The 12500-nt window shown below is 40.7% G+C and overlaps 1 protein-coding gene across 1 annotated transcript in view; it reads left to right on the top strand.

Annotated features, from left to right (window-relative positions):
• Positions 1–9151: 9151 nt before the first annotated feature.
• LOC119581205 (soluble guanylate cyclase 89Db-like) overlaps positions 9152–12500 on the top strand; it is a gene marked incomplete in the record, with an annotated part of 33786 nt that continues 30437 nt past the window's right edge. Inside the window, 2 exon segments of the mRNA XM_037929606.1 lie at positions 9152–9285; positions 11541–11657. Of these exon segments, the coding sequence (XP_037785534.1) occupies positions 11581–11657 (77 nt within the window).

The following is a 12500-nucleotide window of genomic DNA, read 5'->3' as shown; positions in this document are numbered from 1 at the left end:
TTTATTTCTGTGTGTATGTATGTATGTATGTATGTATGTATGTATGTATGTATGTATGTATGTATGTATGTATGTATGTATGTATGTATGTATGTATGTATGTATGTATGTGATTATGTATATATACACACATTGCTTATTGTATATACATGTGCATGCGTGTGTGTTTATGTGTTATTTTTTACTGCACTAAATCTTATGTTTATGTTTGCATAAGAAACATCAACTATAGCAATATTATCGTACAGTACTTATATCAGCCGTATATGTTATAAATATAATGAGAGTAATAAGAGTTTACATTGTATAGAGAAAATAAAGACATTATAGTATAATAATAACAAAATAAGCACCACTACCTCTCTCTCTCTCTCTCCTCCCACATCTCCTCTCTCGCTCTCTCCTCGCCCTCTCACCGTTCTCTCTCTCTATCTCTCTCTCTTCGTCTCCTCTCTCTCTCCTCTCTCTCGTCTCTCTCTCCTCTCTCCCTCTCTCTCTCTCTCTCTCTCTCTCTCTCTCTCTCTCTCTCTCTCTCTCTCTTGTCCATTTTCTCATTCTCTCTCTTTTCCTTTTCGCTTTTGCTGTCTCTTTCTCCCTGTCTTCCTGTCATTCTTAACGTGTCATTTAACCTTCTACTTTATTTTCGTTTCCTGATTTTCCCTTTCTCTCTTTCGTTAATAAATTGCTGATACTTCTTCCTCTTCCTAATTCATATCTACGTATCATCTTATTGCATCCTCGTCTCTTCTCTATTTTGTCTCTCGTTTTTGTTGTTTTGGTTTTCCCGTAATTTCATCTTCCTCCGTTTATCCCTATTCCCTCATTCTATCTATTCCTTTAACCCCATTTCTTCCATACGCTCCGCCACTCTCCCCTCATCTGAGGATCCGAATTCCTATCAGCGATAATACCAAAGCGTTCCAATCCTCTTTAGCAGAATCGAAGCCACTGGTCCGCCGATGCAGCGACCGTCTTTTGTTTCCAATCTCATATAAGCACGCAATGGCCTACATTTTATTGATACCGGATAATCGATAATGAAATATATGATAAATGGATGAATGGCATAAATAGATAAGCAAAAAAGGGAGAGGAGACGAAGACAGAAAGAGAGACAAACAGACAGATAGAAAGAGCGAGAAAAACAGAGAAAGAAGCAAGACAGGAAAGGTAATAAAAGCAGAAATGAACCAGACAGTCAGAAAGAGCGGGAAAGGCACAAAACCAACGAGAAGAGAAGAGAGAGAAAGGACACGAAAGCAAAAATGAGAAAAAATGTTAATCTTCTTAATATGAATAGATTTACATATATATATAATACCTGCAATCTTTCAATCTCTCTCTCTCTCTCTCTCTCTCTCTCTCTCTCTCTCTCTCTCTCTCTCTCTCTCTCTCTCCTCTCTCCTCTCTCTCTCTCTATCTCTCTCTCTCTCTGTCTCATCAGCTCTCTATCTGATCCCTTCCCTCCCTCCTCCTTCTCTCCCTCCCCTCTCCCTCCCTCCCTCTCTCACCTCCCTCTCTCCCTCCTCCCTCCCTCCCTCCCTCCCTCCCTCCCTCCCTCTCTCCCTCCCTCCCTCTCTCCCTCCTTCTCTCTCTTTCTCTCTCTCCTCCACCTTCTCTTTGTGTTGAGATATACGAGTCCCTATATTTCGAAGAGTTATTCTTTGCATTTCATCACTGTCAGAGATTATGGCTATTGATTTTCAAGATGAGAATGACGATGATGGTGGTGATGGTGATGGTGATGGTGATGATGGTGATAATAATGATCATCTATTAAATAATTATAATGATGATTTTGATGGTGGAGAAAATAATGGTGAGGATATTGTTCATAGTAATACTTGTAATAATGTTATTAATAAAAATAATCTGTCCTCATGAGTATCAGTGATATCTAATGGATATCATCTTCATTAACATCCTTTAGATGATCAACAAACGATGATGATAGTACTGCCAATTATTAGTATCATTATCGACGTTTTTAGCATTATCTTCCTCATTATTATTATCATCATCAGAGTTGCTGCTATAGTATTGTTTAGAGGGAGGGAGACTGGGGGGAGGAGAATGAGAGAGTGAGACAGAGAGAGAGAGAGAGAAGAGGTAGAGGAGAGAGAGAGAGAGAGAGAGAGAACAGAGAGAGAGTAGAGAGAAAGAGAGAGAGAGAGAGAGAGAGAGAGAGAGAAGAGAGAGAGAGAGAGAGAGATAGAGAGAGAGAGAGAGAAGGAAAGAAAGCTCACTAACGTTAATGAAAGTCATGGAAGAAAGGTTTCAAAGAGGTCAAAAGGGCACAGGTTTATAACAATGTTCTTCAATGGACGCTTCGTGCAAAGAAGACGAGGTCATGACAGGTCCATCCTCAACGGAGTCCGAAAATGAAGGGAAGGAATAGACCCAATAAAGAGCAGAAGAAAAATATGGTTTAATTCGAACTCAAGGAAATTCCTGATTAAGGGTAAGAGGGGAGGGAGGGGGAGGGAAGAGGGGAAGGGGAAAAAAGGGGTAGGAGAAGAGCGGGAGCGGGAGAGAAATAGAGGGAGGGAAGAGGGGAGGGAAAGGGAAGGAGGGAAGGGAGAGGGAATGGGAGAAAAAGGGAGGGAAGAGGGAGGGGAAGGAATGGGAGAGAACGGGAGGGAGAGAGAACGGTATGGAGAGAGGGATGGGAGGGAGAGAGAACAGAGGGAAAAGGGGAAGGGAGAGAGGAGAAGGAAGGGAAAGAGTGGAGGGAGAAGGGAGAGGGGATTGGATAGGGAAGAGTGGAGGAGATGGAAGAGGGGGGAGGGGAGGGATAGAAGGGAGGGGGGAGAGAAGAAAAGGTAGGGAAAGAGGCAGAGGCGAGGGAGGGGAAGATGGAGAGGGGAGGGAGAGAGAAACAGAGGGAGGAGGGGAGGGAGAGAAGGATAGGGAGAGAAGGGGAGGTAATCTATCTTTCTCTTTGTCTATCGATTTGTCTATCTATCATTCCATCTATCTGTCAGGGGAGGAGAGGGAAGAGGAAGAAAAAGAAGGAAAGGTAATGAAGAGAAGAACAGAGGAGGAGAGGAAAAAGAAAGTGGAGGAGGAGAAGGGTAGAAAAAAAAAGAGAAAGAGGAAGGGGAAAACGAAAGAGGAGAAAAGGGAATAGCGAAGAACAGAAGGGAAATGAAAGAAAAAGGAAAGAAAGACGGCAAAGAGAAGGAAGGAGAGAGAGCCGGAATATAAGTAGAAAGGAAGGTGAACGAAGAAAGGAGGTGCATGAAAGACCAAAGAAGGAAGGAAACAAGACAAAGCAATTTATAAATATACCGTCTCTCTCTCTCTCTCTCCTTCCTCTTCTTCTTCTTCTTCTTCTTCTTCTTCTTCTTCTCTCTTTCTCTCTTTCTCTTTCTCCTTTCTCTCTCTCAATCTCTCTTTCTCTCTCTCTCTCTCTCTTCCCTTCTGTGTATATATATATGTATATATGTATATATTATATGTATATATATATATATATATATTATATATATATATATATATATATATAATATGATATATAGTATATATATACATATACATATACATATATATATACATACATATATATATATACATATAAATATATATGCAATATATGAATATATATATATATAATATATATATATATACTATATATATATATATATATAATAACACATACATATATATATACACATATATATACATTCATATATACCATACATACATACATACATACACACACACACCACAACACACACACACACACACACACACACACACACACACACACACACACACACAACACACACACACACACACAAACACAATATATATATATAGATATATATATATATATATATATATTATATATATATATACATACAACAAACATATACATATATATACATATATATATACATTTAAATATGCATATATATATATATATATATAATATATATATATATATTATATATATATATATATATATATATATATATATATATATATATAATATTCCACACACACTCCTATACTCTATTCACCCCCCCCCCTCCTCCTTCCTCTCCTCACTGCATCAAGTCCTCTACCGGATCCTTGAGATCTCCCTGGAGATTCCCCTCTCTGCCTTAATTTTCGTCTCACTTCCTCTCTCCAACCTTTATTCATGTCCCTATCCCGCTCTCTACCCACCTCTCCCCTTCAGCCTCGCCTTATCCTTCTCTTCCTCCTTTTGCTTTCTCTCTCTTTCTCTCTCTCTCTCTCTCTCTCTCTCTCTCTCTCTCTCTCTCTCTCTCTCTCTCTTTCTCTCTTTCTAAGCACCAAAAGACTCCCTTCTGTATAATCTTCGTGGGCTTTGCCTTCTTCCTTTTTTTTATTTTCTTCCATTCCTATTCCTTCCCTCTAAGCACCCCGGGCCTCCCCCCACTCTCCTTTCCCCTCCCTTACCTCCCCTCCTAGCACCCTGGACCCCCTTTCTCCCCCTCCCCCTCCCCTACCTCCCCTCTGAACACCCGCCCCATCCCCTGTGTCAAGTTCACTTAAATCCGCGTTCTTCCCTCCCCCTCCCCCCCTCACCTTCACCTCACCTGGGGAGTCACGGGCTCTTGGGTGGCTGTTCTTCAGGTGGTCTTTGGCGAAAAGAAGGGAGAGGCGGAGTTGCGGGATTTTCCTTTTGTTTGTTTCTATTCTCTGTCTGTCTGTCTCTCTCTCTCTGTTTGTCTGTCTGTCTGTCTGTCTGTCTGTCTCTCTCTCTGTCTCTGTCTCTCTCTCTCTCTCTCTCTCTCTCTCTCTCTCTCTCTCTCCCTCTCTCTCTCTCTCGCTCTCTCTCTCTCGCTCTCTCTCTCTCTCTCTCTCACTCTTTATCTCTCTCACTCACTCACTCACTCTTTCTCCCTCTATCTATCTATCTCTTTCTCTCTTTTCTTTTGTGTACTATATGTGAATCTCATCGTGTGGAAAATATGTATACACGCAAAACACACACACGCACGCAAACTTTCACGCACATCCGCACATTCACAATAGCACCATCAAAAAAAAAAAAAAAAAAAAAAAAAAAAAACTTATATTAGGACATTCCTAAACCCTTACTCTCCCCCCCACCCTATCCCATCCCCCTTGTTCTTCTCTCTTTGGCAGGTTACTAAGGACTCCCTTTCCTACGTACTAGACCGAGTATGGCCTTGACATCTTAGAACAGTGAATAATAACATTTTAATCATCTGCCTTTTACTTTATTCGATATTCATCAGAGAGTTCACAAATTATCAGTTAAAACAGATATTGTAATCTTTCTTTTAGATACAAAAAAAAAGTATCTATACACCATTATCGTGATCGACACACATCTTTTTAAACATAATCAGTCTTAAGAAAAAAATAAATAAAAAAATATATATATATATAATATATATATAATATATATATATATATATATATATAATATATATATATATATATATATATATATTATATATATATATATATATATATATATATATATATTCTATAGTGAGGTTTAGGGTAAGTTTGTTAAATTGACTGTACACTGTCGGTTCGACAAAATTGATACCATTTTTTTTTTTTTTTTTTTTTTTACTGCTGAGCCATGTTACCTTGTTAGCATAAAAGTGGGCTGTCGTGTAGGAAGGTACACTGTCTCGACTACATATATCACATATTATATTGTGGCCTTCATTTAAAAGATGTGCTGTATTTGTTTCCACATGCCAGTATTATTCACCGATTTTTTCATCCCTTTTTAAAGCATACATTATCAATTAACTTTTTCTCTCGCATGTAAACCCATGGAATAAAAAAAAAAAAAAAAGATTCCGAGTCTCCCATTTCATTAATAATTTATTTATTCTTGTGGCATCAATTTTGTCGAACCAATAGTGTAAAGTCAATTCAACAAACTTACCCTAAACCTCACTATAGAAAAAAAAATTGTTCAATTGAGATCTAGACTTTCTGAATATTGAGGCAGAATGCACGAAAGCTGTACTCATGGAGGACTGCTGTTACGCTTATTAAAAGTTGCAGTTGCAAGCTATTACACAGCTGACCCCTACCATCTAAGACACAGCAGGTCGTTGCATTGACCTAGTTATTGCAGAGACTAAATATAGTCTACCTGGATTTTTTTTTCAGTAACCAGTACTTTGCATTTTGATTGGATCGTCATAATCCTTATGTTGTTTCTTCTCGCTACCATTTTTTTTTTTTTTTATCTTGTGCCAATTAGCGTTATTGAACTGATTAACTGTGTGAAGATAATCACAGGTGTTCTTAAGCTACATGTTACATCTCTCTTCTTTATCTCTTTATTTCTTATTTTCCCTCCTTTTTTTTTCTTCTTCTTCTCCCTCCTTTCTTTCACAGGCCTTTCATCTTTCTTTCTTCACACAAACGTAAAATCAAATAAGCATATTAAACATATTACTGATTTTATCTTTCGTTTTATGCCGCGTACCTTTGACAGAAGGATTACTTGGTACACGGGAAAGGACTTTGAAAAGAAAAGAAAAGAAAAGAAAAGAAAAATATATAAAAAATGTGATAGGGCGTATGTTCTGCGGCAACGTCGAGGAGGGACTAAGGGAAATTCCAATGTTGTATATCGTTTATTTACGAAAGCTGACTGACACATGACATGCAACATTGCAGAGAATCCACATTCTAGGTTTTATATATATATATATATATTATATATATATATATATATATATATATTATATATATATATATATATATATATATTATATTATGTATATTTATATTTATATGTATATATATATAATTATATATATATATATATTTGTGTATATATTTTATACTTATATACTCATTTTTATGTTATTTTTTTTTTTTTTTTTTTTTTTTTTTTTTTTTTGTTTTTTTTTCTTTCTTTTCTGTTTATTCGCCGTATCACAATGTGACTTCATCCATTCATTATTTTTTTTTTTGTTCATTCATTCACTTCTACTCTCTATTTCCTTTCATTCATCATCTCTTTTGCGTAACTTAATTGACTTTTCTTCCTTCGCCGTCGTACAGCGTAGCTAAAATCTCCCCCCCCCCCCCCCCCCACCACCTCTCCATTCAGTGCCTCTTTCATTCATCAAACTGACGTGTAACTTTATTCACACATTTCCCACCTGAGCAATCCCTCAAGACTCCTCCATGAAAAAAGGGGAAGGGAGAGAGGGGAGAGAAAGTGGAGGAGGAGATGGAGGAGAGGGGAAGTGGAGGAGGGGAGAAAGGAAGGGGTAAGGGGAAGTGGGAAGAAAGGAGAGAGGAAGGAGAGGAGGGAGGAGGAGAGGTGGGGAGAAAGGAGGAGGAGATGAAGGAGAGGGGAAGGGTAGGAAGGGGGAAAAAGGGGAGAGGGGAGATGGGAAGAAAGGAGAGGGGAAATGCATTAAGGGAGAAAGGAAAGGGGGGAAGAGGAAGGGGGAGGTGGAAACTTAAGACCCACCCAACCCACACAAACTAAAAAAAAAAAAAAAAAAAAAAAAAAAAAAAAATTTCCTATCCACTGTTCCCAAGTGTCATTCGAGTTAGCAGAGACTTCCATCCAAGCTGTCATTCCATTTGGCAAATTGCACATCCCATGACTCCCTCCGTCCCCCGCGAGAGACTCCGCGCTGTATCTCCAAGGGCAGCATCCGCGGAGATGACTCTCTAAGGTGGGCGGGATGCTGAGGGGAGGCTCCTCGCTTGCAGGTGATTTGTGCTTCGGTTCCGTTGCTGTTTCTGCTGATGTTTTTGTTATCGGAACCAATATCAATATATATTTTTTATTATCGACATCATCATCGTCATCGCCATCATTTTTATCATCGTTATCTTCATCGTCATCTTCATCGTTATCTTCATCGTCATCTTCATCGTCATCGTCATCGCCATCGTCATCGTCATCCTCCTCCTCCTCTCATCATCATCATCTTCATCATTTTCATTATCATCAATATCAACTCTTATTATTGTTATTATCCTCCTCCTCCTCCTCATCATCATCATCATCGTTATTATTGCTGCTATTGTCTTTAGTTTCATCCTTACTATTACTATGACTGTCATCATTATTATCATTATATTACTACACACACTACGACCATCATACTCCCTTTGTCATCCTTTTCATCACTATAATCATCTCTATCTTCACCACATTCACTAATAACAACAACATCGTCATCGCATATTCCCTTCCATCTCCTTCTTTCGTTAAAACTACACGCGGAAAATATTCTGAAAAAAAAAAGATATTTGAAAAGAAAGAAGAAGAAAAAAATATATACAGTAAAAAAGATAGTAAGAATGGGGGGAAAAGGAAAGAAAAAAAGAGTAAGAAAAATAGTTTTAAAGAAAGTGAAAACAGGAAAAAGAAAAAATAGTAAAAAAGGTTAAAAAAAAGAGAGAGAAAAGAGTCAAGAAAAAAAAATGATGGTACAAGATGGTGTTTATGTGTGTGTGTGTGTGTGTGTATGTGTTTATGTGTATGTGTTTATGTGTGTGTGTGTGTGTATGTGTTTATGTGTATGTGTTTATGTGTGTGTGTGTGTGTATGTGTTTATGTGTATGTGTTTATGTGTGTGTGTGTGTGTGTGTGTGTGTGTGTGTGTATGGGTGTGTGTGTGTATGAGTATGTGGGTGTGTTTTTTTTATGTGTGTGTGTGTGTGTTTATGTGTGTGTGTGTGTGCGTGTGTGTGGTTCTACGCACACGTCCGCGCAAACCCCTCTGAGCGCAACCGCACAACCCAGAGTCACCACCGCCTCATCCCCACCACACTGGCATTAATCCCCGTCACTGAAACCTCCCCCTCTTTTCCCCTCTTTACCCTCTTCCTCTCCTTCTCCCTCTTTTCCTTCTTCCTCCCCCTCTTTTTCCCTCTTCCTCTCCCTCATTTTCTCCTCTTTTCCCTCTTCCTCCCTCTCATTTCCCTCTTCCTCTCCTTCATCTTCTTCTCTTTTCCCTCTTCCTCCCTCCCCCCCTCTTTTCCCATCTTCCTCCCCCTCGCTTCCCCCCCCACCCCCACCCCCCTCTCCTCCCCCTCATCCCCTTCCCCTCATCACTCCTCCCTCACAGCCACGCCTCCCCCTCACGACCTCTCTCCTCCCTTTCAGGACGAGTACGGCGAACTGACGTGGGAGAGGGTGAAGGAGGAGGCCGGTTGCAAGACGACCGAGTTCACCAACCAGAAAATCTACGACGACAACCTCATCATACGTCTGGCAGAGGCGTGTGCGAATATCTTGGGCCAAGGAGATCACCTGGATTACCTGAGGATCTTTGGCAGGTGGGTTGGGCTTCGGGTGGAGGTGGGGGTGTGTGGGGGGGAGGGGAGAGAGAAGGTGGGGGTGGAAAAGGGGGGGGGGGAAGTGTGGGGGTTAAGGTTGGAGATTTCTCTCTGTCTCTGTCTCTCTCTGTCTCTGTCTCTCTTTCTCTTTCTCTCTCTCTCTCTCTCTCTCTCTCTCTCTCTCTCTCTCTCTCTCTCTCTCTCTCCTTCTCTCCTCTCTCTCTCTCTCTCTCTCTCTTCTCTCTCTCTCTCTCTCTCTCTCTCCCTCTCTCTCTCTCTCTCTCTCTCTCTCTCTCTCTCTCTCTCTCTCTCTCTCTCTCTCCAACCCATATATGATATATGCTTCATATATTCCTTCTAGAAAAAATAAAAAAGCATAATTGAATTAACTAAAAGCCTAAAAAACAGGAGTGACTTGACCTTGTTTAAGCCTCTTCTTAACGACACGTAGGCCTACCCTTAACCTGCCTCTCAGTCGTGACGGCTGGAATGAATCTTACCCTCGCTTGAGCTTCATCTCGACCTCGCTTCCAAAGCTTGACTTTGCTTCTCTGTCGTGATCTGTAGATTTAATTTCATCCTCACTCTAGTCTAAAGTTGGCCTCGATTCGGTCTGATGTTTGACCTCGATTCAGTCTGATGTTTGACCTAGATTTAGTCTGATGTTTGACCTCGATTTAGTCTGATGTTTGACCTCGATTCAGTTTGATGTTTGTCCTCGATTCAGTTTGATGTTTGACCTCGATTCAGTCTGAAGTTTGACCTCGATTCAGTCTGATGTTTGACTTCGATTCAGTCTGATGTTTGACCTCGATTCAGTCTGATGTTTGACCTCGATTCAGTCTGATGTTTGACCTCGATTCAGTCTGATGTTTGTCCTCGATTCAGTCTGATGTTTGACCTCCATTCAGTCTGATGTTTGACCTCATTTCAGTCTGATGTTTGACCTCCATTCAGTCTAATGTTTGTCCTTGATTCAGTCGGATGTTTAACCTCCATTTAGTCTGATGTTTGACCTAAATTCAGTCTGATGTTTGACCCCGATTCAGTCTCATGTTTGACCTCGACCTCGATTTAGTCTGATGTTTGACCTCGTTTAGTCTATGTTTGACCTGATTCAGTCTGATCTTTGACCTCGATTTAGTCTAATGTTTGACCTTTGACTTAATCTCAACCTGGGCCTCTGCATGACTGAAATCTCGACCTCGCTCAGGCTGACCTTTGACCTCTTGTAGGGTCTAAATCTTGATCTCCTTTAGTCTGATGTTTGACCTCGATTCAGTCTGCTCTTTGACCTCGATTTAGTCTGATGTTTGACCTCGATTCAGTCTGATGTTTGATCTAGATTTAGTCTGATGTTTGACCTCGATTCAGTCTGATGTTTGACCTCGATTTAGTCTGATGTTTGACCTCGATTCAGTCTGATGTTTGACCTCGATTCAGTCAGATGTTTGACCTCGATTCAGTCTGATGTTTGACCTCGATTCAGTCTGATGTGTGACCTCCATTCAGTCTGATGTTTGACCTCGATTCAGTCTGATGTTTGACCTCGATTTAGTCTGATGTTTGACCTAAATTCAGTCTGATGTTTGACCTCGATTCAGTCTGATCTTTGACCTAAATTTAGTCTGATTTTTACCTAATTTCAGTCTGATGTTTGACCTCCATTCAGTCTGATGTTTGACCTCGATTCAGTCTGATCTTTGACCTAGATTTAGTCTGATGTTTGACCTCGACCTCGATTCAGTCTGATGTTTGACCTCGATTCAGTCTGAGGTTTGACCTCGATTTAGTCTGATGTTTGACCTCGATTCAGTCTGCTCTTTGACCTCGATTCAGTTTGATGTTTGACCTCGATTCAGTCTGATGTTTGACCTCGATTCAGTCTGATCTTTGACCTCGATTTAGTCTAATGTTTGACCTTTGACTTAATCTCAACCTGGGCCTCTGCATGACTGAAATCTCGACCTCGCTCAGGCTGACCTTTGACCTCTTGTAGGGTCTAAATCTTGATCTCCTTTGGGCTGACCTTTTACCTCTCGTAGGATCTAAATCTTGACCTCCCTTAAGCTGATCTTTGACCTCTTGTAGGACCGAAATCTTGACCTCCCTTAGGCTGACCTTTAACCTCTCGTAGGACCTAAATCTCGACCTCCCTGAGGCTGCCCATTGACCTCTCGTATAAACTAAATCTCGACCTCGCCCAGGTTGACCTCTGACCTATCACAGGATCTAAATCTCGACCTTGCTTCCAGATGGTTCGTGAGGTTCTGCAGCGACCGGAACTACGACAAAATGCTCAGAATAACAGGGAGACACTTCTGCCAATTCCTCACGGAAATGGACAACCTACACTCGCAGATGAAGTATGGGTGAGTATTGGTGTGTGTGTGTGTGGGGGGGGGGAGGAGTGAGATCTGATGGGTGAGGACTGGGGGGGAGGGGGGAGTTTTGATGGGTGAGGACTGGGGTTGGTTTCTGATGGATGAATACGGGGGGGGGGGGGTGAGTTCTAATGGGTGATGACTGGGGTGGAGGAGGGGGGGGTGAGTTCTAATAGGTGAGGACTGGGGGGGGGTGAGTTCTGATAGGTGAGGAATTAGTAGGTTAAAGAGAGAAGGAGGGGGATGGAATGGAACAGGAGAGAAAGAAAGTGTGTGAAGAAGAGCGGGGAGAGAAGAGAGAGAAGGAGGGGGATGGGGAAGAACAGGAGAGAAAAAAAAACTGTGTGGGAAGGAGTAGGAAGAGTAGGAGAAGAGAAGAGGGAATGGGAAAAAAGAGGAAAAGGAGTTGAGAAAAGACGTGTGGGGAGAAGTAGAAAGAGGGGATGAGAGAAGAAGGAAGAGGAGAGAGAAGAGAAGGAGGGGGATAGGGTGGTGAAGGATAATGATGATGATGAAGATGATGACGATGATGATGATGATGATGATGATGATGATGATGATGACGATGATGATGATGATGATGATGATGGTGATGGTGATGTGATGATGATGGTGATGATGATGATGATGATGATGATGATGATGACGACAACGACGATGGTGATGATGATAATGATAATGAGAAAAACAAAATTATAATAGAATTATAAAAATAAGGATGACTTCTTCATAATCATACCAGAGAAGAAAAGAACAAAAATGCTGTAATAAAACTTCATAAAAAAGTCATCAAGATGTGATAATTCACAGTTAATGAACTCTGGTCAAGTG

Source organism: Penaeus monodon, chromosome 14 (assembly GCF_015228065.2).
Source record: "Penaeus monodon isolate SGIC_2016 chromosome 14, NSTDA_Pmon_1, whole genome shotgun sequence".
In the NCBI taxonomy this organism is placed as follows: Eukaryota; Metazoa; Arthropoda; class Malacostraca; order Decapoda; family Penaeidae; genus Penaeus; species Penaeus monodon.
This window is presented reverse-complemented; position numbering and strand designations above follow the sequence as displayed.